Genomic DNA, 24,184 nt, shown 5'->3' with positions numbered 1-24,184 from the left:
TATTGTAAGAGTTATTCTGTTTCCCTTCAGCCTTCTCTTTTCTAGTTCAAACAAACTCAGTTATTCAACATTTCCTCATGGATCATGTTTTCCAAACGTCTCATCTCGTTGTCATTTGGTATCTTGCCATTTAGTTGCACATTGCTAGGTCCTGAACTCCAGCCGAAGACTTGCAAACAGTGAGTCGAGTGGAATAATTTCCTTCCATCTTACTGACCTCACCAGCCTCCTGGGGATGTGGCTCAGAACCACAGCGGCTTCTTTGGCAAAAGGAAACTCAGCCTGCAGTTAGCTACATCTGCTTCGCTGTCATACACCTGCTTGGCCACTGCCTCCTCAGTTTGTACTTGTTTCCTCCAGCTACTCAGTGCGGCGTTTTACTGAATTTCATACGGTCATTTGAGACTATTTGGTCAGCATCCCAAAATCACGCTGCATTGTTTCTTTCCTCTAAAGCAGGTGCTTCCATCTGCTCAGTGTCATATACACCTTTCAGTTGTCTTCTCCATCCTGTTATCCAAGCTGCTAACAAAGCTATGAATATTTTGCGTCCCTCGGGATGGACAGTGAACCACTGACACCTACTTAGGGTTCAACCTTTCAGGTCATCATAAAAGAATCCTATTTCTCAGTATCTTCATATCTCATGGGGAGCTCTGTCAAAAGCCTAAATGTGCCACATTAGCTGCTTCCCTCCCGTTCCCTGGAGCATCTCCCTGTCAGGGAGCAAATGAGATTGGTTTGATAGGATCTTCCCCTGACAGATCCATGTTAGTTGCTCCTTATCACTTTGTTATCCCCTGGGTACTTACAAACTGACTGATTAAGAATTGTCTCTCACATCCATCTGTGTATTCAAGTCATGTTGACTGGCCTGAAATTCTGTGAATTCCTTCTCTTTTGCCTTTTCAGGTGCCGGCTCCACAGCTTGGTGGACTGGGGCTGGAGGTGTCCCCCACAGCCTGGGGAGCACTTTGCAAGCGCGGGCTGTGGTGGTGGCGATGGGCATCCTTCTGCCCCACACAGCGAAACTGTTGCGACTCCAGACCAGAGACTGGAGGTCATATTCCTGTAGATGAAACACACCTCACCCTGGATGATGAAAATAGAGAGAACCTAGTAACACCACCCAACTAATGATACCTTTCTTGAGTTTCCTTCCCCTGGAGAGTTACAGGAGGCGTTGGCTGGTAGTAGGCAAATACCTGCTTACAGTGGGTTGCACTTCATCTCTTTGTGTAGAAGCTTTCTGCCACAAGAAGGTCCACAAAGGACACAGCTGGACTTTGTGTAAGGGCCGCGTAGAAGACCTTTAGATACAGACACTGCTTCTGAAAACCGGGGAGTGGAATGGCTGCAAGCGTATCGCATCCAGGGAGCTGCACGACTGATGTGCAGAGCAGCGTAGTGGATGAGCTTACCGATGCCCTCTCAGAGGAGAGGTAGAGACAAAGGGGGATGGTTTATTTGAGTTGAAATCTGATTCAATTCAGGCTTTAGACAGTTCAAAATGACAATGCTAAAAAAAAAAGAAAAATACGTATTTTTTCCACCACCACCTTGATTTTTCAGGATTCTTCAGTGTTTGGTACATCTTTGCTGTTTCATGGGCACAACTACAGCTGGAAGAACCCCCCGAAAGATGGATCTGGTTAGACTATGTAGAGCCAGCCCGGGGTAGACTCAGGGTGCAGCAAAGTGATAATTGCTCTTTGGTCATCCTAGGGCCAGACAGCCTGGCCTCTGCTTGCTCTGTTTCAAAGAGAAGAAACATGGATAAATGCTTTTATTTCCTTAGTAGTCTGCCTAGTGAAAGGTGCTTCTCTCACTTGTTGGAGCCTTTTCCAGTGTGGAGCTGCAGACTGGGGGAGACTTAGTGGACTCCAGACACGCTGCACTGCAGTCCCTGGGTATTGTTCTCTCTCCCACCTTGGGGAAGGAGAATTTAGAAGAAATCCTGGTTTGCCATCACTGGGGAAATACACTGTGTGCAAAGACTGTGTCTCTTTATGGAGTTTAAATCCCCTGGTCTCATCAGTGAGAGAGAATTACTTCCCTGTGGCTGAGCCAAAAAGTGTCCAAGCAAACTCAGAGACATTGTCTCTATTCACACAAACATGTACTTTATTCCAGGACAATAACACAGCACATTTTTCCTGCCTGGATAAATGCTTGTTTTCAGACTTTGTGACAGAAGGAGAATGGGGAGAGACAGAGCAATTTCAGCTTAGTGCCTGAAAAATGTCTCTGGCTACACGGAGAGCTGGGACACGAGAGACTGGAAGTTGGTGCGCAGTGGAGCTCCCAACCCTGTCTGCCACTGCCGTCCCTGCTGGGGGAATGGTTGGAGCCCCCATCTCTCCCTGCCCCGCAGGGCTTCATGCTGCACACTGTTCAAGGGCCCTGTGTTGCCCAGGGCTTCTCCAAAGGAGTCATCCAGCCCCGTTGCTCTTGCCTTTAGGCAAAATTTGAACCAAAGCTGAACCACTGCTCCAGCATGCCCCTCCACTGCGCTGAAACCAAGCCCAGGACTGGACACTGTGGTGTCCCCAGAGCAGATCCTTCTCTCTGACACGCTGGAGGTGGTCCCAGGCGCTAATGTGGCTGCTCTGGGGTCAGGTCAGCGTGGGGCTGCGGCACCCTCCCGCCCTTCTCCTGGCCAGTTTCCCTCCGAGCCCTGCGCAGGGCCATGTCCTCAGCACAGGATCATGGGTGCCCTCCCTCCTTTGGCCACCAGAGCTGTGCTCCAGCCAGTCCCACCCCGACGAGCACAGCAAAGCCGGGAGGCAGAAAAACACACGTCTTGCATAAGGCAGGCATTTAAGGGCTTTACACGTGAGGGTGGATTTTCCTCACTCTCCTGGGAGCCTTATAAAAAGCATGTGCACTGTGAGGTTTTCAAAAGCAGCAGAGAGGACCATGGTGAGAGCTGACTTTAATGCTGGCCTGAGTTCAAGTCAGTAACTGCATTCAGCATTGCTTGACCCCACCACCAACAACACTGTGAAAACAACGTGGTCAGATGGAGGAAAAGCTTTGGAAGGATCATTGTGTGCTCCTCAACAAGGGTGAAGAAAACGAGCTGGTAAGGAGTGGGGGACAGTGCTGGGGTTTAGTTTCTTGTGTGTCTCTTTTCCCACATGCCCATTTTGGATATGCCTCTGCTGCTTTTTCATTTTCACTCCCCATTTGGGCACTGTCTCTTCAACATAGCCTTGGTAAAGGTAAAAGCCCAGATCAGTCCTTGCTGACTTTGAGACTGATTTTTGCAAAGTAAGGGCTAAGTGAGGAACATACTACATCAGTCCAGAGGCACGAAATATGGAAGAGATCTCTTTGCTCACCAGAAGTCATCTGGCCAGGGAGCAATGTCCCTTTCCCCACTGTCTGTTCCATTGTCTTTTCCATCCTAGCTATGAGGATCTCTACTAATGGGTACGCTTCCCTTTACAGGGTGATCATGTATCAGACAGCAAGTCATAGGGAAAGTGCTTACAAATGAGTTTTATCCTGGACAATTGTCTGAGGTAGTGATTAAATCACTTCTCCTGAAATGTAAGGGTCTTTGCTGCTTGCTGGGTCTAGGAAGATTGGGCAGATGACCAAAGCCTACCACAGCTGTCACAGCAGGCACCCCTTGTTTCTCAGTGTTTTACAGCAGCTTTTATGGAGCTGCTCTGTCCTTACAAAGGTTTTTTTTATTAATGTTAATTGAATCTACTTTCTGTCTTTGATTGTGATTGATTATTGATTATGTGCAGCGCCTGGAAGGGCTGCTCTAAGTGAGTGCTTTGCAAACACAATGAGTTGGAAACTCTTCCTCTACCTGCCAACACGGAGTGATTACACAGAGTCTGGTGAGGGTGGGAGTAAGACTTTCTCCTCTACATTTCTGTGCAGGGAACAACCGGAATCCAGATATTTCCAGTGCACAGAGTGGGCACAGAAGTAGATGCCTCTGCGCAGGTGTAAAATGTAGTCCTGTCACTCCTGTATTTGCTAGAAATACATGCTGCGTGCACTGGGATCACAGCAGCGTGCTTCCCAGCATCTCCAGTGTCACTGTTTGCCCAGCCCTGGGGACTGAGAAAGTGCCTCCATCACGGGGATGCGGGTGCTCAGGGCACGCACAGGTGGGAGAGACCCTGCCCTGCAGGGCACACCTGCACCTCTGCATCAGGATTGCTTGCAGGGCTACTAATAGCAGTGGGGCATCAGCTTCTCTGGTTGCCTTTGGTCAATTCCTGCTGGGGGTTGACTGCTGCTCATGTGAGCTTGTTTTAGACTAGGGAGCTTGGGTCAGTTGCAGCAGTCTGGATCCAGCACAAAATGGCAAATCTCCTGCGGGAGACAGGTAAGGAGCCAGCTAGGGATCATCTGTGTCATGCTGATTGCTACAGGTGGTGTTCTTCAGAGGTCACTAGCTGGTGTGTGGATATGGCCCCCAAGGCCTGCCTCTACTTGCATAGGAAACAGTGGAGATGCCAGCTCCCTGATGAGGATGGAGGGCCAGGACGGATGGGTGGAGGGAGGCTGTTGCCACAAGCAGCGTTTTAGCTGGGAGCCTGCGCACTCTGAGTGAGCTGCACCAACTTCTAGAGAAACTTCTCTTGCCCCATCCAGCCTGTGGCTGCAACCCTGCTGGCAGAGGAGGGCCCTGGCTCTGCTCTGGGTGCTGCCGACGCAGCCTGCCTTGTGCAAGGTTGTCTGCATGGGGCTGAGTGGTGTTTTTCACAATACGTCCTCCTGCGGTTCTGTTTGCTGGCACAGCCTTGTTTGCAGGTACTGCGTTTCTTGGAAAACCCTTCTTACCGCAGGCGGGCTCAATGGGGTAAATCAGCCGTGAACATAAGTTCCCTCAGCTCTGGCTTCAGTGCTTCCTCCTAAGCACTGTATGAATGCCCGGTGTGTATTCTCTGAGCACAGGCTGCCTTTGTACCCGGCCTACGTAGCACGATCTGGTTGATGGGCCACGTGTTGCAGCCGTACAGCGAGTGACTGCACCAGCCAGGCCATCTCTGCCCCGGGGGACTTGGGCTCCTGCCTGTGACAGCAGGGCTGGGATCCTGCCTGGCTCTGTGCCGGCACGGTGCTGAGGACCTGGCATGACCCGGCTGTGCTGGGGTCCCACAGTCTGCAGGAAGGGGCACCTCCCCAGCACCTGGAACGTCAGGAGCTCACAACACCACCCCACTTACGTAAACCACCCCACTTAGACATATACAATATACTTCTACTGATTCTCTTCCATCATGTCTTCCATTTTATGCCTTTTTGGGTTCCTCAGTGGCTGTGCTTGGCATACGGCTGTGTCTACAGCTCCACTTGCTGGCAACTGCCCCTGTTTGGCTCATGCTAGAAATGCCCAAACACTCCTGCTGGGAGACTCCTGGCCATGGACTTGTCCAGCCCCATCGCCACAGCTCTTCCTAGCCTTCCTTCCACCTTTGGCTGCCGATTTGGCTGCTCTCCTGTCCCTGTGGGGTGATGGGTGAGTCGGGGTCCCACACACCTCCTGTCATTCCAGCCTCCTTCATAACAGGCTCCTTGTTTTCCAGGCCTGCATTTGGAGTGTATTTATGAAAATCCTGCTATGAAAGGGCAAGTAAATGAAAATCTCCTTGAATTTTCTTAGTTGTGGACGCTGTGGTTTGTCCTCCCACTCTGAAAACACCGTTTGTATTTATTGATTTAAACTTCTGTGGCCTCTGAAGGAATAATATTTTGTGTACAGCGGGGCTGCACATCTAAAAGCTACAGAGCTGGTTTGAAATGGATTTTGCTAACCTGGTATAAGGACTGCATGGTTAGCTTGATTTCAGTTGAGCTGCATTGATTTCAGCTTAGTTTGTTGATTATGATCAGAGTTCAGATAAATCAAGTTAATTGCTCTCTTAAACCTAAATAGGTGCTTACTGCAATGCCTTGAAATCACTTGAAAATTACATTTGAAGTTAAACCAGTACAATTGTTTGTATAAGCCCTCTCCAAGGAGCTTTGCTTTGTTGCAAACTCTATCCTGTAAAGCACCTGTTGTCCTTCTGGCATTTCTTTGATGTGTATTTCAGCTGTGGGACTTCCTCGTTCTTATTCTTTTTTGTATAATTTAAAGCACCATTTCCTCCCCTCTCCTCTCAGCTACGTGAGCCATGTCAATAGGTTACACTATCCCATCACATTGTGTACTTTAGTTGACAAGCTATTCTGGAAAAGCATTCAGTATAGTCACAAGTAGATGTACAAGAACGTTTACTTACCACTGCTGCCTGTGCCTGCAGGGTCACTCGATACCTCTTCAGGGGCAAGTGCCACATGCACCCGCTGCCCTGTGGGTGGGTCATTGTTACCTGTGGTCTGGGCCGGGTATCTCACCTCGGTGATGGCACAGGATTGCTCCTGCATCTCCTTGCACGGGCCTGTCCTGCAGCACCCCTGAGCAGTGGGCATCTGGCAGCATCTCTGCCGGTGTCAGAGCGATGGGCCAGGCTCGCCTGCCATGCTGCTGCTTCCTCGCTTGCTCCTGGGCGCGGCTGCTCTCCTGCCCTCGCCGTCAGCCCTAGGGTGAAGTCGCAGGGATTGCCTGGACCTGGGCTTTTTGGACTAGGGAGGAGAGCTGAGAGGTGCCTGGGAAGTGCCCTGTATAGGGGAACAAATGGACCACTGCAGCAGGAATGGAGACACCTGATGAAAGCAATAGATACTTATTTCTTTCAGCAGTGGGTGTGTGGAATAAATACTAAATTGGCTAAAAAATATAAAAGTACAGCATTGTTCACACATTAAGGAAAAGTATAAAATCAAGAGGCTTCTGAGGTAGAAAATAGCCGCAGCTGGCATGAAGGACACAACATCTGTGGTTCCCTGATAAGCTACATGAGGTATGGGACGGGATGCAATTATTCCGTGGCTTTACCTTATGATGTATAGCGGATACAGGAATGGGATGATACCATGAAACAGATAAGCTGTCAATTAGCTGCCCGCTAGATGCTCAGAGCCAACATTTTGTCAAATTTTGATGAAATGCTGTCCTTTGTGCGAACTTTGCTCATTATAATGTCATTATAATACCAAAACACACCTCTATCCCGAAGGCTACCCGCCTCCAAGGTGCGACCACTCCTTCTTGAGTCTGCGCCCTGAATTTCTCGTAAACTATACCTTTAATTGTGAAGCGAGAGAAATTTACACCAATCATGATAAAAGTATGTATGACTAAAGTCACTCAAACTCCACCTTGAAGATAACAAATAGTATAAAAATAGCCCAAGAGAGGGGGGATACCCAGGGAAGACACCATCACAAAGAATTACATCACTGACTTCTGGGATCAGTCGACGGGCTGAGCCTCTCTTCCCCCCCCCCATAGGGACGCCTTTGGGTAAGACTTAGATTATACCGAGTGCTTCCTCGGGAAACTTAGAAATTTCTCTAGAGACTCTCTTTTTCTACATTTAAAGCCAGGCTGTATTGTTTATAACTTTGTTTCGCGTTTTGTATATGTAACAATACTTTCATTTGCACGTGCTTTGCAGACAGTGTATTTATCACCGGCAATCCTAAGAACCTATATATCTGTTGTTTAAATAAACTGCACTTTTTTAAGTAGCTAGTCGTTTTGGTTTCTCACTGAACGTGACCAAAGACTCGAGAGTGGCCGTGCTAGTTCATGAGCACGACTAGACTGAAGGTGCAGTCCACTATTAGTGTATCCAAATCGTAATAGTTTAATACATATTAAACGCGATTGGACTGATAGTGCTGAATTGGGCATCACTCAGAATTTAAACCTAGCCGCACCTAGCCTCCCACCTCGGTGAGGAGTGTTAGAACGCAAGGGGGTTTATCTTCTGCTAAAACCGCTTTGCCCCTTTTCACGCAACAGGGTGCAACATAATAAATTACATTTCTTTTTCTAGGTTTTCATCTCAGTCTTAAACCAAAATTCTTTTCATAAAATCACAGAATGGTTTGGGTTGGAAGGCACCTTAAAGATCACCTGGTTCCAATGCCCTGCTGTGGACTGGGACACCTCCCACTAGACCAGGCTGCTCAAAGCCCCATCCAGCCTGGCCTTGAACACCTCCAGGAATGGGGCATCCACAGCTTCCCTGGGCAACCTGGGCCAGTGTCTCACCACCCTCACAGTAAAGAATTTCTTCCTAATATCTAATCTAAATCTCCCCTTTTTTAGTTTAAAACTGTTAGCACTTGTCCTCTCACTACACTCCCTGATCAAGAGTCCCTCTCCATCCTTCCTGTAGGCCCCCTTTAGGTACTGGAAAGCTGCTATAAGGTCTCTCCGGAGCATTCTCTTCTGCAGGCTGAGCAACCCAAACTCTCTCAAATAAGCTTTTTTCCCAAATAAACTTTTAAACATAGTGAGCCCCATTGTGGGAGCTGGCTGGGTTCCTGCCTTGGTGCCTGTGGAGAAGCAGAAAGGGAAAGACCCGTGGCTGCTGAGGGGGCAGAGGTAGGGTTGCAGGGCCAGGGTGGCACCTACCAACACTGCTGTGAGAGCTGTAGCCACGCTGCGGGTGACATGTCCAAAGGGTTGGCATTCCAGGGTGCTGTGTACCATCAGCCATGGATGGAACATCTTCCCTCTTCCCTCGTGCCCTGCAGGGTGCTGAGAGGGCTGGGAAAGCACCCAGCATGTAGAGAAGGATCCAGTTACACTACAGGCATTAAAGGTATTGTTAGCCCCATGGGCAGGTTTAAAGCAAACCAAAGGGCTCAAAAATCCAAAGTTCTTCTCAAGGGGAAAAACTAAAGCTATGCACTTAATCTCCTTCACAGGCACTGGAGCATCACTGAGTAGATGACTATGGGGCTATCAAAATAAAAGGGCAAGTAGGGAAGTTGACAAATGACCTGGGTAATAAATTGGAGGAAGAGAACTTACAGAGCAAAAAAAGCCCTTCCATATTTGCTTTCAAGATAAGGCATACGTGGTGGAAGGTAACACACCAGTAGGTATGGTACCTGGTACCTGACAGGAGTTGCTCGGCACTTGGTATTTTTCTTTCCCTGAGGCAGATTCTATGCCCCTGCTGCAAGGTAGATTTCAGCAGTCAGCACTGAATTCACATGGAGACAGCCTTCTCGGTGGCAGGCAGGGCTGTTTGGTGCTAGCACTGCAGAGAGAGAAGTGTTACCATGACGGGTCAGCTGCAGTCTTGATGGTAAAAGCTCCAGACTGGAGTTATTTCTTCATTAATCCTGGGAAAGCTGATGTGAGAACACTTCTCTGCCAGCAGCAGCACAGCAGCATCCTCCTTTCAGCAGCTCTTCTGTATTCTTAACTACATCTTACCAATCAGCAAGCTCTCATATCCAAAAGTGACCTTGAGCAGTTATGGGGGAGGGCTTCAGTCACCAGCCTTTCTTTTCAATAAACTTGCACTTCCTGATGAACAATCGCCAAGGTCAAACTTGTTAACAAAGAACGCTTTCTCTTTGCTGTACAGGAGATATTTGGCTACAAAACCCAAGGCTGGCGGAGGGTCTTGTGCATTGCTGGATACATCTTGTCCTGTGGAGCTCTGCTGCTGCTGTTTTACTGGAAGCCCGAGTGGGATGTGTGGGCAAACTGCGTCCGCTGCAGCTTGGAAGAAGCGGACATTGTTCTGCTCAGAACAACAGTAGGTGAACCCTCCCGCTCACTGTTATTTGCAGAACCTACTCTTCTCACAGATAGGGCAGCCCGTCTGCCTTTGGGTGATGTAGCAGATTAATAACGCTTCCCACTTCTGGAAGTGGAGCAGCAGGGATGAATCAAGCTTCAGAGGACCAACCATTTTTATTTGCAGAGTTTGAAATACTGTGCAAAAGACCGCGTTTACGCTAACAAGAGCGCAGCTACTCTGCCCGAAGGCTGGGCGCCAAGCAGGCTTCAGGCATTGCTGCTGCTCTCTGTTCTGTAAAACAGCTCTGCCTCTTCCCTCCCTTTATGTGCATGGGGTGCAGACCCCTGGCTTCAACGGAGGGATCATCTTCAGAAGTTGTGGCTTTTAGTAGCCTTTCTGCTTTCAAGTTGTTGGAGAACACCTAGGAGATGGGTTTTAGAGAGCTGGGTTTCAGGCATTCATTATATCCTAAGGCTCCATGACTGGAAATTGAAACCCAACCCGATTCTAGCACAGCAAATGCTTAAGACACTTAACGTTCAACATTGCAATGATGTTCCTAAAATAAACGCACTCAAACCACTGAGTAATCTGTTGCTCATTGTAACTAATTACATTAGACTAAACGGATTAACAGACAATTCAGTCTAACAAATGCATGTATTGCAGTAAAGCTGAGTTGCTTTTGGCTATGGATGTACACCAAATGACAGACCATTATAGGAGTTTTGTAGAGCAAAGTAGCTGTTTCTGAGGACTCAATGTCCACACCAGAAGTATTTCAGAAAGCTTTTATTTCCAACTAGCTTGAGTCTGCTCCCACAGACTGGATATCCATCCAGTAGCTATTGAAGCGCATCTTCTGGTTTAATTTCATCTTCTCTGAAATTGCTCTGCAGCATGAACTAAAGCAAATGGAGATGCTTGTGAGATTGATTTCGAAGTGCTTTCCTGGTAGGTACTAGCGCACTGATACCAACATCCCTGTTACTGTGGACTTACATTTGCTATGGTTGCAATGATGCCACGGTACTGTAGTTCTCTGAGCATCTCTTATATACTTCTCAGAGTCAGGAAACGTTATCACAGGCAACATTTACGGCTTGTCACTGAACTGTACTCTATTTCTCTAGGATGAGTTTCAGAGATACACATGGAAGAAGGTGACCTGGATTGATTTGTCCACATTGGCACTACCTGTGGGTAGTAATTCAGATGGTCCTCTTGTAGCTGATAAAGACTCTGTCATAAACAAAGCCATAATGAAGCCACAGTTAAAGGTGAGTCGTCTATAAAAGGGAGAAGAAAGATAGCAAGGAGGAGGTGGGTGAAAATAGGAGTCAAGGCACCTGGAGGCTCCCAAGGGTGCTCTGGCAGCACCTTTCTGCAAATTCTGTTTACATAAGCTCAAGTTTTCTCCTAAAATATGGTGAAGCATTTCTGTAACAGTGAGATGGTTTTTCCTTGAATGGCAAAAGGAATTTTTGCTATTTGGTCTTGCAGGTGAGGTGTATCCAGGTGCAGAAAATCCGTTACATTTGGGACTTTTCTGTAAAAGAATTCAAGAAAGTTGGGTGAGTGTCAACAGCCTGTTACAAAATCCTTTGTGGTAGGGGACTCCCTTGTCTGAACTTTCTCCTGTTTTCCTAGATCATTAGAAGACAGCAACACATGCCACAGCATACACCACAAGTTTGGAGCTGGCCTCACAAGGGAAGAACAGAAGATCAGGTGCGGTCTACATATGAGTAGACGTATGAGCTAATTGTGGCAGTGTGACCTATCAATTCTTCCTTTCAAATTCACGTGAGCTTCTTGCCGCTCACCTAAGTAGTGCGGCAGTGCAAACTGTGTGGGTGGCACTCGGAAAGGTGCAAAATCATTATCCCTTACACTCTGTTGAGCTCATTGTCTTCTCAGTGAGGCCAGGCTAAATCTGGGGAAAATGCCGCCGATTCCACCTGGGATTCAGGGCACAGCAAGGTGTGACTGTCTTCCTTTGCCAGCGTGTCCTTAAAAGCCCTCTGGAAAACTCATCACAAAGTTTAGCAGCAAACTGACGATCTTTTCGTCAAGGATACAGTAAAATTCTGCCTCTGTCTAAAGTCCTCTCGGGTATAATACCTTCCTGACAGGTTTATTTATCCTGCTCAGCCATATGCTGCCCCTAGGGCTTAGTTTTTTAGATAAGTGTTAATGTTATTTGGACGCACAGTTTTCCACGTAAGTCCTACCCTAAGTGACTGACCTGTAACATGGGAAACCCTTCTCTACCTTCCTACAGGCAGCTGGTGTGTGGGCCTAATGCCATCGAAGTTGAAATTCGTCCTATTTGGAAGTTACTTTTTAAAGAGGTAAGTAAGTCCGACCAGCACTTGGTCAGTAGTAGTGGGAGGGATTGATGTCTTCCTCCTCTGCTCTAGGCCCTTTATTCCTAACTGAACATCTCCCATGAGCTGGGACATCTTGCCTCGTGTCCGAGCGGTGACATCCACCTGGAGTGCTCATGCTTTCTGCCGCTGCTAGGACTGACCGTAGCCACATCAGTAACTCTCTCATGTAGGCTCTTGATAATGATTTGCAGTGCATATTTTATTGTTACAACTAAGACACACTTGTTCCTCTTTAATAGCCTCATTTTAGTAGTCCAAATGTAGTACAAAGCATTGTGCAAGCTTGCTTGTGGCCTCAACAGCAGTGTGAATTGGGAGCGTGCTTTAGAAGGGAGGAAAATATTTGCAAAATTCCTATTTTCTAATTGCCTTGTTCACCTAGTAACTTCCTTTTCTCTTATGATATAGACGCAAGACAATTTTTTTCCTGCATGAGTAAGGACACAATGCAAGACTGTTCACAGAATCATAGAATGTGTTGGGTTGGAAGGGACCTTTAAAGGTCATCTAGTCCAAGCCCCCTGCAGTGAGCAGGGACATCTTTAACTAGGTCAGGTTGCTCAGAGCCTCATCGAGCCTGGCCTTGAATGTCTCCAGGGATGGGGCCTCCACCACCTCTCTGGGCAACCTGTTCCTCCTCTACAGAGGACAAAATAAACATATCTTGTGGATAAGAGGAGGGACACATATGGGTGGTTACTTGCATGTAGAGTTTGCATCTAGAAATGCCAACGTGTAAGCAGAGGCTTTGCATACAGGATACTGTCATGTCATCTGTGTTCGCTGTAGTGGATTATGGACACTACATGCATGTCTTTAAAATGGAAAAGAGCTGTGAATGCTGAGACTTGAAGCTAGCATGTGTCTGAACTTTAAGTGGAGTTTCTTTGAAACCCTACAAAATACACAAAAAGCTCCAGGGCTCCTGAAATTGGTTGGATTTGATGTTACCAACCTTTCAGTGCCCCCTGGAGATGTTTTTGAAGAGAACTCTAGCGTAGCACTCTAAAAAGTTTATTTAATTTGAACTTTGCACTTCCATCCAAGGCTGAAGCTTCATGTTTGAAATATTAATGGTGGTGCCTGGAGGCAGACTGGTCCTCATAAGCTTGTGGTATTTCAGTCCAGATACAGCTTCGGTGTCTGACGGCTGGCACCCTGATTTAGTGTCTGTCTCTTTGTCCTAGTGAATGTCGAAGAAAGTATTAAATTTTCATTGAGGGACCAAATTTGTCAGATGAATAATTCATTTCAGTTCCAATTTTATGCAGAAAGCTCTCAGTGGCTATTTTAGTTATACCAGTTCTACAGAAAAGGCTGTCACTCCTTCAGACAAGGTGGGCAAATCTCTGAAAAACTTCATCTAATTCTTTTGTTGTTAGTTAGATAAGGCAATAACCAAAATTATAGTCTCAGACTTCAGTGGGGCTTGTGGCCTTTTTTAGCATAACACATTAGAGTGAGTGATGACTGGTATTGTAAGGCTGACACAATGTAGAGTAGCTAAAAGTATGGAAGTATGAGGAAATCAAGCCTTCATTTTTAGCTGTAGTCTAAGACTGATTACTGACGTCCCCAGAGACCATTAGTTCTTCTTTACTATTTTTCTTTTTACAAATAAATATTATATTCACAGTGACTTTCTTAAATCACAAAGTATCAAAGACTTTTATGGTAATTCAGTCTTTTTTTTTTTTTTTTTTTTTTTTTTTTTTACATTTGGGTAGTGTCTCCTGAGTAGCAATTACTTGGCATCAGAAACATTCAAGTCACCTTTGATAGATGGCTACGGTGGGAAACCAACCGACTTAAAGTCCCTTAAGTCTGACTTGAAGTTGCTAGTACAGTTGCAGCTGCATTGTGACTGGTTAGCAACAGCTTTTAATTACAAGCACCATGAACTATGTGTAAGCTGGTGAGTTCAGAGCTGGAGGCTATTAACGCTGTAAAACAGCCATGAGAGAATGCTGCCTTGGGATGGCAAAACAACCCGTTAAATTGGTGTTTAAGACTCCTGGATGCTGTAATGAAATGTTGTCACCTCTTCCCACACTCGATCTCTCTTGACATGTGTTATGTCCATGCCCTGATGCACGTTACATTTACGTTTGCAGATTTTAAACCCTTTCTATGTGTTCCAAGCCTTCACCCTCACGTTGTGGCTGAGCCAAGGCTACACTGAATATTCAGTGGCCATCATAATCCTGTCGATCATTTCTGTTGGCTTAACCGTGTACGACCTCAGACAGGTGAGTCTGCTGCCCACAGCTAGCAGTTTCATCTGTCACAGACACAAGCAATGATTTATATGCTCTTTCTGGTTATTTCTTATTGCTGTGTATTCTGCTGTATTACTAGAGATTTATTTCTATGGAAGAGTTAAAAGGGTCATACCTGGGTCTTGAACTTCCCAAGAATTAAAGAAGATTGAAGTCTGATACCTGGGGTTTGTAAGACTTTATGAAGGTGGACTATACCATGAGTCTGGTTCCCACTGTCATTTCACGATGATTCACTCCTCTTAAGGTTTGCTAAATAACAGGTCTTAACAGCAAAAAGAAACATGACTTTTCTGTTTCTCAAATTTGTTCAACACCTCTGTCACAGATACAGCTGCTTGGATACCTATGCTTCTAATACTCTCAGCTCATTCACTTTTTGACCCAAAGCATTGACCTGTGGAAACCTGAAACCCTCAGTCTCTATGGCAAAGGCAAATAGATCGAGCTGAGCCTCCAGCATTGTCTGCCTGCCATTGAGAATCCTCACAAAGCCTCGATGAGCCTCCTGCTGGAAACGCAGAACACTCTCGCTGGGAGTTGGGAAAACACTACTTTGATTTCTGAGTCCACTTTAAAGATACAGGGAAGGCAAAAATCACATGGAGAAAGTACGTAATAGGGAAAAAAGAGAAACTATGTGAATGAAAGTATGGATCGGAAAGAGTGGTAGGAAGAGGAGGAGCCTGGCCGGCAATGTTTTAGTCTCTCAGGTCTGGATTATTAGGTATCACATTCCTCTGCATTGTCAAGATTTAAAAGGAAAAACAAACTGGGGATTCCTGGGTTCTGGTAAATGTTTTGTTAATCTTCAGGAAAAATATGAGGGTTAGTGGCCAGCACTGAGAATTACAGTTCGTGCAGACGGTGTGCTGAGATTAGAGGTGGTGGCAGGTCTGGGGTGAACTGACCTGACTGTCATGCTCTTGTGCTGCTTCAGAGCCAGGCACGGCTCACGTTGCCTCCAAATTCACTGCTACGATCATTGTTGCTGCACTGAAATACTGGGGAAGGGCAAGATTCAGCCCTTCGAAAGGTTTCTTGAGAAGGTGGTATGGCGAACTGCTCTGTGAAGTGCTGCCCAGGAGGAGGGAATAATGAGCCCTTCCAGGAGCTGGCTTTTGTTTGAATGGACTCTGATTTTTCCCTGGGCTGGTAGAAGCCCACATCACATTCCCTGTATCGGTCCCAGGCCCCCAGGCTGGCAGGGCTTGGGGCAGTGTGTGCCCGCGGTGCTGAGGAGGCACTCCTGCCCACCCTCGGCCCTGCCAAGGGCACGCTTCTACCGCTGCCTTGTTCCAGCCCTCATGCTGATCTCAGCGAGGGCTTTGTAAAGAGCTGGGGCTTTTGCCAGCGCAGGTGTGTTGGCTGCATATCACGTTTTTGTTTCTCTGACTAATATCTGTAGGATGACTAGCACTCCCATGTTGAACAAGCACTTGCATCTCTTTGAGCGCACCTTCGTGCTTAAAGTGTTGGTGTCCATCCTGGTATCGCAGAGAACAAAGAACGGATATGGTTTGTTTGGCTTTCTTTGGCAAGGCCATTTTTATTGTGCTGACTGATAATTTTGGCAGGAAGAATTACAGTGTTGAGGCCTCCAGATATTCTTCAAACTGGCTTGACATCTTCGCATGAACAATGCTAATGAAGAAATCCACACTTGGGGATTAGTTTTTTGCAATTACAACTTTTAAATCAAGATAAGGCATTCTTTCTGATGGCCTTGCAATGACAGTTGACTTCATCATTATCTCAGGATATGTAATTGTCTGAATTAGATTGCAAAAACTGGCAAAGCACAGACACCCAGCTAAATTAGAATTTCTGTTTTTCTTCTTGCAATGGCAGTGTTGTAACGATAGTCTTTATGACTTGGTTGTCCTGTTGATAGCCTCCTAGCAAGGGTAAAACTGTTGAGCACAAAGAAACCCTCTACGAAGGAACTGCAGATAGCAGTGTTGCTGCTGAGAAGACTTACTCTGACATGAAGTAGGAATAGCCCCTTGAAGGTTGAGGGAGATACAGCAGCATGAATCGGAAGCAAAAAGAAAATTAGGTCCATGTTCCCACGACAGCTCGTTCGAGGTTAACTCGATGAGCTCATATCCTGATCTCTAACAAGCGATGTGAAACCTCCCCTGGATAACTCAGCAGAGTTCAGTTTCTGTGGTGTTAGCACGAGCGCTGAATCGTAACCTGCTTCGCTTGAGTATTGGTGTTTCAACACTGCAATTGCTTTCCCATCAACAGCAGTCTACCAAGCTGCACGACCTGGTTGAGGAGCATAACAAAGTCCAAGTTACAGTCTGCACGAAGAGCGAAGGTGAGTCATCCGCGTCTCATTTTCCTCACCAGCCTGTATAATTAATTAACATGTTGAAATATATCTGGAATTGCACAGCTCCTGTTGATTTCTACAGCTGAAACATGAAGGGCAAGCTGCAGGGAGAACGGGGCAGAGGGAGGTGAGCCGGGCAGGGCAGCGAGAAGTGTGGGCACAGCCTGTGTGCCGCAGTAATGATGCATCTGAATCATTATCATCTGTATCTGCGGCATCTGTAATGATACAGGTGAACCTAGTAATTTGTGTTAAGAGTCAAGAATGGCTTGGAAAATTTAATTTCACAAACAAGCAACTAGATAACAACTCTGGCCTTCCGAGCCCTGCTTCCCTGCCCTGCTATAGGCTACTTTCACAATCTTGTCAAGTAGCTTGTGAACGATTTTCAAGGAGTGTAGATATATGGCTCCCACCAAGGTGTGCACTTTCTCTCCTGCATCTCAGTTCATTGCCTGTAAAATAGGGGTTGTAGCTGGTTTTGCCTCCTAAAAATGTTGAGATGGGCAATTGTTAGGGTGATGGGAGGTGTAAAGGCCTTGGATAGGTTTTCTTGGTCAGAGTGTCTAATAAAACCGAAGACAACCACTTGGAGGGAGATGTTTAGACAAGGAACGATCTTTGTGCTAGTGCTTTTCGGTTGGTATTTTTTCTAAGAAGCACTGGCCCTAAATCATGCAGTGTAGAAGTTTGGCGGTGACGTGTGTGCCTTGAGACTTTTTTTAACTGCCCAGAACTTGTGCACAAATAAAGTTCATTTTTGTATTGTTCTACAGGTTGCAAAGAGCTGGAGTCTCGTTACTTAGTCCCTGGAGACATGTTTCTTTTAGATGGCAAAAGGCTCTCTCTCCCATGTGATGCTGTGCTGATTGATGGAAGCTGCATTGTGAATGAAGGGATGCTCACAGGTGCAGCCGTGGAGTTTGAAATGCTAATGGCCTGTGCAGATTGTCTGTCAGGGAGATGTCTCTATTTGTTCTGACAGCGAATTGTTTACTATTTATTAGAATGGTTTGCAGCAGGAGGTGGAAAAACTGTGGCTTGAATAATTCACAGTTGTCTTGGGCTTTTGAACAGTGCCATTGTGTAATATGCATTTCTATCCGCATTGAAAACAAGTGGGATTAATATACTGTCAGGAGTAGGAAATGAAACTACCCAAATACGCTGAACATGTATTTTTTGAGTTTTCAGATTCTGTTCTTGCAGTGGTTCTGTTGAAGCAAGCGATGTATGAGCACAGGGGTCACTGTTATACCTAAACATTGATCCGCTACAAGGCATGAACTTGTCAGAAGCAAAATTTGGCCCAAGCCCATTGATAAAAAAGGCTCAGAGAAGCTATCTGGTGCACTCTGAAACTAGAACTGTAATGGCTGTCACCATAAATCCACATGTGTGAGTACATAAGCAAGCTAATTAGTCAGGCAAACCTGAGCACCTAAAGGGTGCTGTCACTTTTTAATATGCAGAACCTGATAGATGTTTAAAATCCCCTTTAACTGAAGCTGCACGCTGTTGTTCATAGGTGAAAGCATTCCGGTTACTAAAACCCCCTTGCCCCTCGTGGAGAGTCCGATGCCCTGGAAAACCCACAACATGGAGGATTATCGGAGACACGTCCTCTTCTGCGGGACAGAAGTCATACAGACGAAGCCGACGGGCAGAGGGCCAGCGAGAGCTGTTGTGCTGCAAACCGGTATTTCTTTTATCGTTTGCTAGCCAGCAGAGGGAAAGGGGCAACCACAGAGGCTGGTGGGAGAGCTGGTTTCTCTTTGTAGTTCAAGTCCAGCACAGATCTGCTGTCCCTGAGAAGTGCTTGTTGCCACCTGATGGCTAAGGCTGGTGCAATGTTACCTGTCCCCACATAGCACCAATGCTGTATGACGCCGTTATGTCACGTACACAATGTATGGCACGTCTTCACGCAGGGTTCAATACAGCTAAAGGTGACTTGGTGAGATCCATCCTCTACCCCAAGCCAGTGAACTTCAAACTCTACAGAGATGCCTTCAAGTTCATCGTGGGCCTCTGTGTCATTGGTGTGTTTGGACTCATCTACACCGTGTGTGTGTTTGTGTCCCACAAGGTCAGTACCTGCTTCAGGTGCCAGCTCTGAGCCCTCGGTCACTTTTTGGAATATTGTTCACTTCTGCAATAGAGTTTTCAGATGCCAGGAATGGTGGTGGAGGCGGGGAGATGGACAGAACAAAGCATAATAAATCTGTCGTCCCCAGGGGCAGAGCTTGGGGTGCGCTGCTGCTGGGCAGGAGGGTCGGACCCCCCGAGAGCAGTGGAGCAGGGCACGGAGGCTGTTCCCACCCCACCACCCCTGTTGCTCTCACTATTTGCAGAAGCCGATGGCAGACGTGGTGGCTATGGCCCTCCTCCTCCTCACCGTGCCTGTGCCTCCCACTATCCCCGCTGCCTTGACAACAGGCACTGTCTATGCCCAGAGGAGGCTGAAGAAAAAGAAGATTTTCTGCATCAGCCCACAGAGGATTAATATCTGCGGGCAGATCAACCTTGTTTGCTTTGACAAAGTAAGGCGCTTCCTGGGGCACTGGAAGGTGCTGGGGGCTGCTAGGAACACGAGATATTTTCTTTTTCCACCCCATCTGCCCTGATCTAACCCCAGGGAAAAATCCCCCGCAGGTGGGCAGGCAGCAGGGTCGCACTGTGGGCAGGAGGCTTTCCTTACCCTGCCCAGGAGCTGGGGAAGGACCTCTGGAGACGTGGCAGGAGGAAAGGGTGGGCAATAGCAGGGTAACTAGATATTTATTTAAATTTAGACAGGCACGCTGACAGAAGATGGACTGGACCTGTGGGGCATCATCCCTTCAGAGGGAAGCCGGTAAGGAAGGATTTCATTTAGCAAGAACTGATCTCCAGTGTGAATGTACTGCCCAAACATCTAGTTAGGAGGGAGGCAGCTGCACAGGATAAGGAGAGACGGCAAATAGCAGGCAGCAAGAGCTGTTTGGGTGCATTTGGGGAGGCAGAGCGCAATGGATGTCCCTGCTCAGCCCCTTCCTTCCAAGGAGGGCACCTGGGCGCTGCTGTGTCACGCAAAGCTGTAAAGGTTGCTGCTAATTCAAGGCAAACAGAAGTCAGCAGCAGCATGAGTGCTTTTAATTACCCTGAGGGGATTTGGAGAATATGCACAGAGCTTTTCAATTATGTCATTCTCAGCACAGTTCAATAAATATTCTTAATCTAGTCAATAAACCTTTCATCACTTAAATGTTAGGATAATGCTCCTTCTGCTGAAATTAAGTGTTGCCAACTTTGGTGCCTGTCAAATCTCACCTACTTCTGTAAATGCTATGAAAATAAATCCATGAGACCACAGATCAGACCTGCGCAGCTCAAATGTCCTTAGGGACTCCCTTAAACCCATGGCAGGCTCCATCTCAATTCCAAGCCCAAAGACCATTGAAATCCTCAAGAAATATCTGCTATATAAACATTAAACATGAGTATATTGAGAGTTATACCACTCAATTCATATTACTGTAATACGATAACAGACTTCAGCTCTGCAGTGCACGTTATGCCAAACTCAAAATATTAATCTTTTGCAGTGGCCAGAACAAATCACACACCCCACATCAACTCCCAGGTTTCATTAGTAGTTGTTAATATATCAGATACTTCAACACCACAGAGATAATCATGCCATAATGAATGAAAGGTTTAATTCATTGCGAGAGGACCAAAATCACATTCCCAATACTTCCTCAAAGGACAGAGAGAAAATTACTATCTGATGCAAATTAATGAGAAGAGATTAATAAGTGTCAACCAGTAAAATACTCTTCCAGTGGGACCAAACCGCAGGCACATCTCTTTTTGGCCCCCCTCCAGCGCAGCAGGCAGGTCTCACTGAATTGCTGCGTGCTGAAGAGGTTTGGAGCCCACCAAAGGCAGGCAGCTCATGGTAGTGCCAGAATGGTTCCCGTCAAGGCAGCCTTGCAGGTAGTACCTGCTCACGTGAGCAGCAGAACGAAACTGGATCCATATATCAGAATAAATTCATGTAATAAAAAAAACCCCAACACCTCTGCAAGGGATCAAAACATAAGGCTGTCTTTGCAGACATGGCCAATCTGCACCCAGCTGGGAACTAGTGCTGGTGGCTTGCCAAAACGCAAGGAGGAGCTATTGCTGTCTGCATTGATCTCGTTTAGTTATTTGCATAATTACTCTTTCTTAAGTATTCACATCTTTAAACATATTATAAGACTAGCTGTCAGCTAAGCTGAATACTGCGAGGCAATGACAGTAAAGGAATTCCATTGAACTTGCAAAATATCCTATTGTACATTTAATAAGATATAAATGTTTGTTGGTTTTATGTGGTGTTTAGCAGTTTCACAGTGTCCTCAAGTATTAATTAATTAATAAGCCAATTATGACCAGGCTGAGAACAAGGTATAATTTGCTGGAAACAGAACAGACTTTGATGGCCCAGAGGGACAACAAGTCCTGGATTCATTGTTCCATTTAATAGAGCTGCGAGCCTTCACACTGCTTGCTTCCAGATGCATTTTGCTGCGCCTGTTTTAGTAACAGGGGACGCTACTGGTGATCAAAGGTAAATAAAATCTATTTAAATTTCTCCTTAACATGCCAGCCTAAATGGTAACGGGCTGTGTTGTGGTCTGGCAGACACAGCTTGTCAGCCAGCCAGTTTCTTAGAGGGGAAAAATGTGTGTGTGAGAAGACTCTGAGAAATAACTTCCATGATGAAATTATAGAGCCTTCACCCACCCAGCCTCGCACGTGTTCAGTCTGTACTGCGGGGCCAAGGAGGGAATAAACCTTCCACAGAAAGAAACTGCAGCATGAATCTTTGACAGCGTGCCTTGGTGGAACTCAGTAGAAGTCAACCAACTTATCCATTTTTAAAACCAAGGCGTGAGGGACAAGCATCTGGTGTCTGTGGCCATGCAGATGTAAAATCTACAGCTGGAAGTGAAGGTCGGGCTCCTTGTGGCTCTCCCAGGGGTGCTGAGAGTGGGCTGACGCTGCTTATCCACCCCGGTGAGTGCCCAGCACCAGCCCGAGCAGATGCGCCCCCTTTCCATACTGCAGCTTCACAAATCTTCTCCTAGGGCAGGTTGCCAAACTTCTTTGTGATCCCTGCTGCAAGTTGTTTCCTCTCCAACAGTGACTTCTCTGCTTTGTCTAACACCAAACAGCATTTGCCAAGTGGGACTCCTGTGCCAGCCCCTCTGAGTGTTTTACCGTCTCAGTCACTTCATATCAAGTTGAACTCATCCCAATTAATTATTGGGTGGTTTTTTGGCCTTCTGAATGCATCTGACCTGTTATCAGAAGGATGGGTAGGACAGCGTGTTGCTTGCAGTTATTAGGCTCAGCTCCACTGAACGCAGCCCAGCAGCACCAGTATGCGCTAGCTGAGGACTTGTGTCTCCGCACCCCTTTGATAAGTGGTCCCACTAACCTTCTGCTTTTAATCAGGTTTCAGAAAATCCATAAGTTCCCATCCAGCACTCCTCTGCCCTGGGGACCCGTGTGTGGAGCCATGGCGAGCTGTCATTCACTGGTTGTTTTGGATAAGAAGATTCAGGGAGATCCACTGGACCTGAAAATGTTTGAGGGCACACACTGGGTAATGTGACTCACACCCTCTGCACGCGTCCAAAGCAAGGACACCGTCAACCCAGCCCATGGGGGTTCACTCACGAGTCAAGCTCAAATATGTACTTGTAGGGGAAAATCCTTTCTGGTCCTGGTCCTAACAGCAGAATTTGCTCTGATATTTCTGCTAACCTCATGACAGATTTGCAGCACTGTGGCTGCCTTTTGATAGTCCAGCCATCATTTTCCTTGTGGCTGCCTGCATTTGCTCTCTTAATTTGATTTGGAAACACTGGAGTGTGAGGAAGCAGAAGGGGAGCCTGGTTGCTGGAAGCAGATGACCAGACCATGCCGTTGGCCACGTGGTGCAGAGAGCGCAAGTCAGCCAAGGAAACGCAGAGGCAGGGTTTTATGCCTGTATGCGAGAGGTTGCTCTCTCTCATTAGCAAAGCGACATCCCTATGGAGAAACCAAGGCTGGAGCCTCTAGCTGAGTGCACAGCAAGTCTCACAGCAAGAGAGGCCTGGGGAAGAGGCGAGAGATGGAGCCTCAGGACTCATCCGTGGGGAAGGAGAGTTGCTTGGGTGGGAGCAGGATGGGAGGAGGCAAGAGAAGGAAAGGGGATGCTCTTCTCCCTGCCATGTCCTAGCCATGGAGGGGTTCTGGGTCTCTGCAGTTAACTGCCTTCTCATCTTTTCTCCTTCAACCTTTTGCTCAAGAGAGATTAATCAATAAGCAAAACAGATGGCAGCTCTTTCAGCAGCACTGCGGGACGGCATCAGGCTGGTGCTCGCACCTGTGGAAGAGCAGGCAGCAGCAGAGCCACATGACAGCAGAAGGGGACTGTAAGGGTGAATGAGCCCTGGCAGCACGTAAAGTAAGAGAGATGGAGGGCTAAAAGCATCCTACACTGAAAATTACCACCCTGTTTCTGCACAGAACATCAGTGACAGTCTTTTAAAAGCAGGAGACTGGAAGATAAAAACAGCTACATAATATTTCTCTTTCCCTTCATCATTGATATGGCATTAAATTTGTATGGAACTTGAGTTTAGAGAAACCACAAAATTTGACACAGCATTTTCCTCTCATCAAGTCAAAATATGCAGGGCCATGTAGGCTTCTGCTGAGGACACAGCTGCAGGGGGGCTGTCACTGACAGTAGATAGGGAGACCTATTAGATCATAACAAAACACTTCTGCAACCGAGTGGCAACAGTATGGGCGAAACACACTCCCATGTGCTGCTGCCCTGCTTTAACAGACAGGTGTGAAGCCAAAAAAAAAAAAGTATCATAAATAATGCTTTTCCTCGTACAGGAGATGTATGACTCCAGCACAGCTCAGGATGGGGCTGCTGCTCTCAACACCTGCGTTGTTAGACCGGGGCCGAAGGCCAGCACTGTAAGTCCAGTTCTTTCTGAGAATGAATATTCTGTGTTTTCAACCTGCAGCATCTGCAAACTCCTAGCATATGCGCTATTCATTTACCTGGGCTAGTGGTTGCAAAATGCCTTTCAACCGCTCTTGGTACCGTGTTGTACCTTTCCCCAAAGCACCCTGGAAGCATAGGACCAGGAAAGCAAACTCTAATTAAAGTGGAGCTGCTGCTCTAAAGTGGCATCTAAAGCACTTCATGGGCCTTAAAAGCCCCACATTTCCAACTCCACTATTTGCACTAATAAAAGATACAGACTTCTCTGAGTCCTCACCCTGTAAAGCTGCTGGCAAAATGAAACTACACACTCAGCGTAAGTGGAAAATAACGCAGAGAAACTTTGTAAACAGAATAAACATCAAAAGCATGAGTTCATCTGCAGGAGGAGGCAACATAAGGGCAAGGCATTAGAGCTAGAAGCACGGACATGGGTCCATGAGCCCTACTGGTAATGGTTGTGCAACGCTACTAGCAGATTTATCAGCATCACCCCAAAG

At 46.8% G+C, this 24,184-nt stretch overlaps 1 protein-coding gene across 1 annotated transcript in view; it reads left to right on the top strand.

Annotated features, from left to right (window-relative positions):
* The first annotated feature begins 2,872 nt into the window (after nucleotides 1-2,872).
* The window catches only part of ATP13A5 (ATPase 13A5), a 35,175-nt gene continuing 13,863 nt past the window's right edge, over nucleotides 2,873-24,184 (top strand). The window contains exons 1-15 of the mRNA XM_063338667.1: nucleotides 2,873-3,085; nucleotides 9,471-9,644; nucleotides 10,763-10,909; nucleotides 11,133-11,203; nucleotides 11,280-11,360; nucleotides 11,914-11,983; nucleotides 14,137-14,271; nucleotides 16,555-16,627; nucleotides 17,419-17,550; nucleotides 18,171-18,341; nucleotides 18,574-18,731; nucleotides 18,997-19,185; nucleotides 19,435-19,496; nucleotides 22,130-22,280; nucleotides 23,570-23,653. Of these exons, the coding sequence (XP_063194737.1) occupies nucleotides 3,023-3,085; nucleotides 9,471-9,644; nucleotides 10,763-10,909; nucleotides 11,133-11,203; nucleotides 11,280-11,360; nucleotides 11,914-11,983; nucleotides 14,137-14,271; nucleotides 16,555-16,627; nucleotides 17,419-17,550; nucleotides 18,171-18,341; nucleotides 18,574-18,731; nucleotides 18,997-19,185; nucleotides 19,435-19,496; nucleotides 22,130-22,280; nucleotides 23,570-23,653 (1,761 nt within the window). The 5' untranslated portion in view covers nucleotides 2,873-3,022. The remainder of the gene's footprint in view (nucleotides 3,086-9,470; nucleotides 9,645-10,762; nucleotides 10,910-11,132; nucleotides 11,204-11,279; nucleotides 11,361-11,913; nucleotides 11,984-14,136; nucleotides 14,272-16,554; nucleotides 16,628-17,418; nucleotides 17,551-18,170; nucleotides 18,342-18,573; nucleotides 18,732-18,996; nucleotides 19,186-19,434; nucleotides 19,497-22,129; nucleotides 22,281-23,569; nucleotides 23,654-24,184) is intronic.

The sequence above is a fragment of the Chroicocephalus ridibundus genome, chromosome 6 (genome assembly GCF_963924245.1).
Source record: "Chroicocephalus ridibundus chromosome 6, bChrRid1.1, whole genome shotgun sequence".
Lineage (NCBI taxonomy): Eukaryota > Metazoa > Chordata > Aves > Charadriiformes > Laridae > Chroicocephalus > Chroicocephalus ridibundus.
The sequence above is the reverse complement of the archived record's forward strand: the minus strand, read 5'-3'. Positions and strand labels throughout refer to the sequence as shown.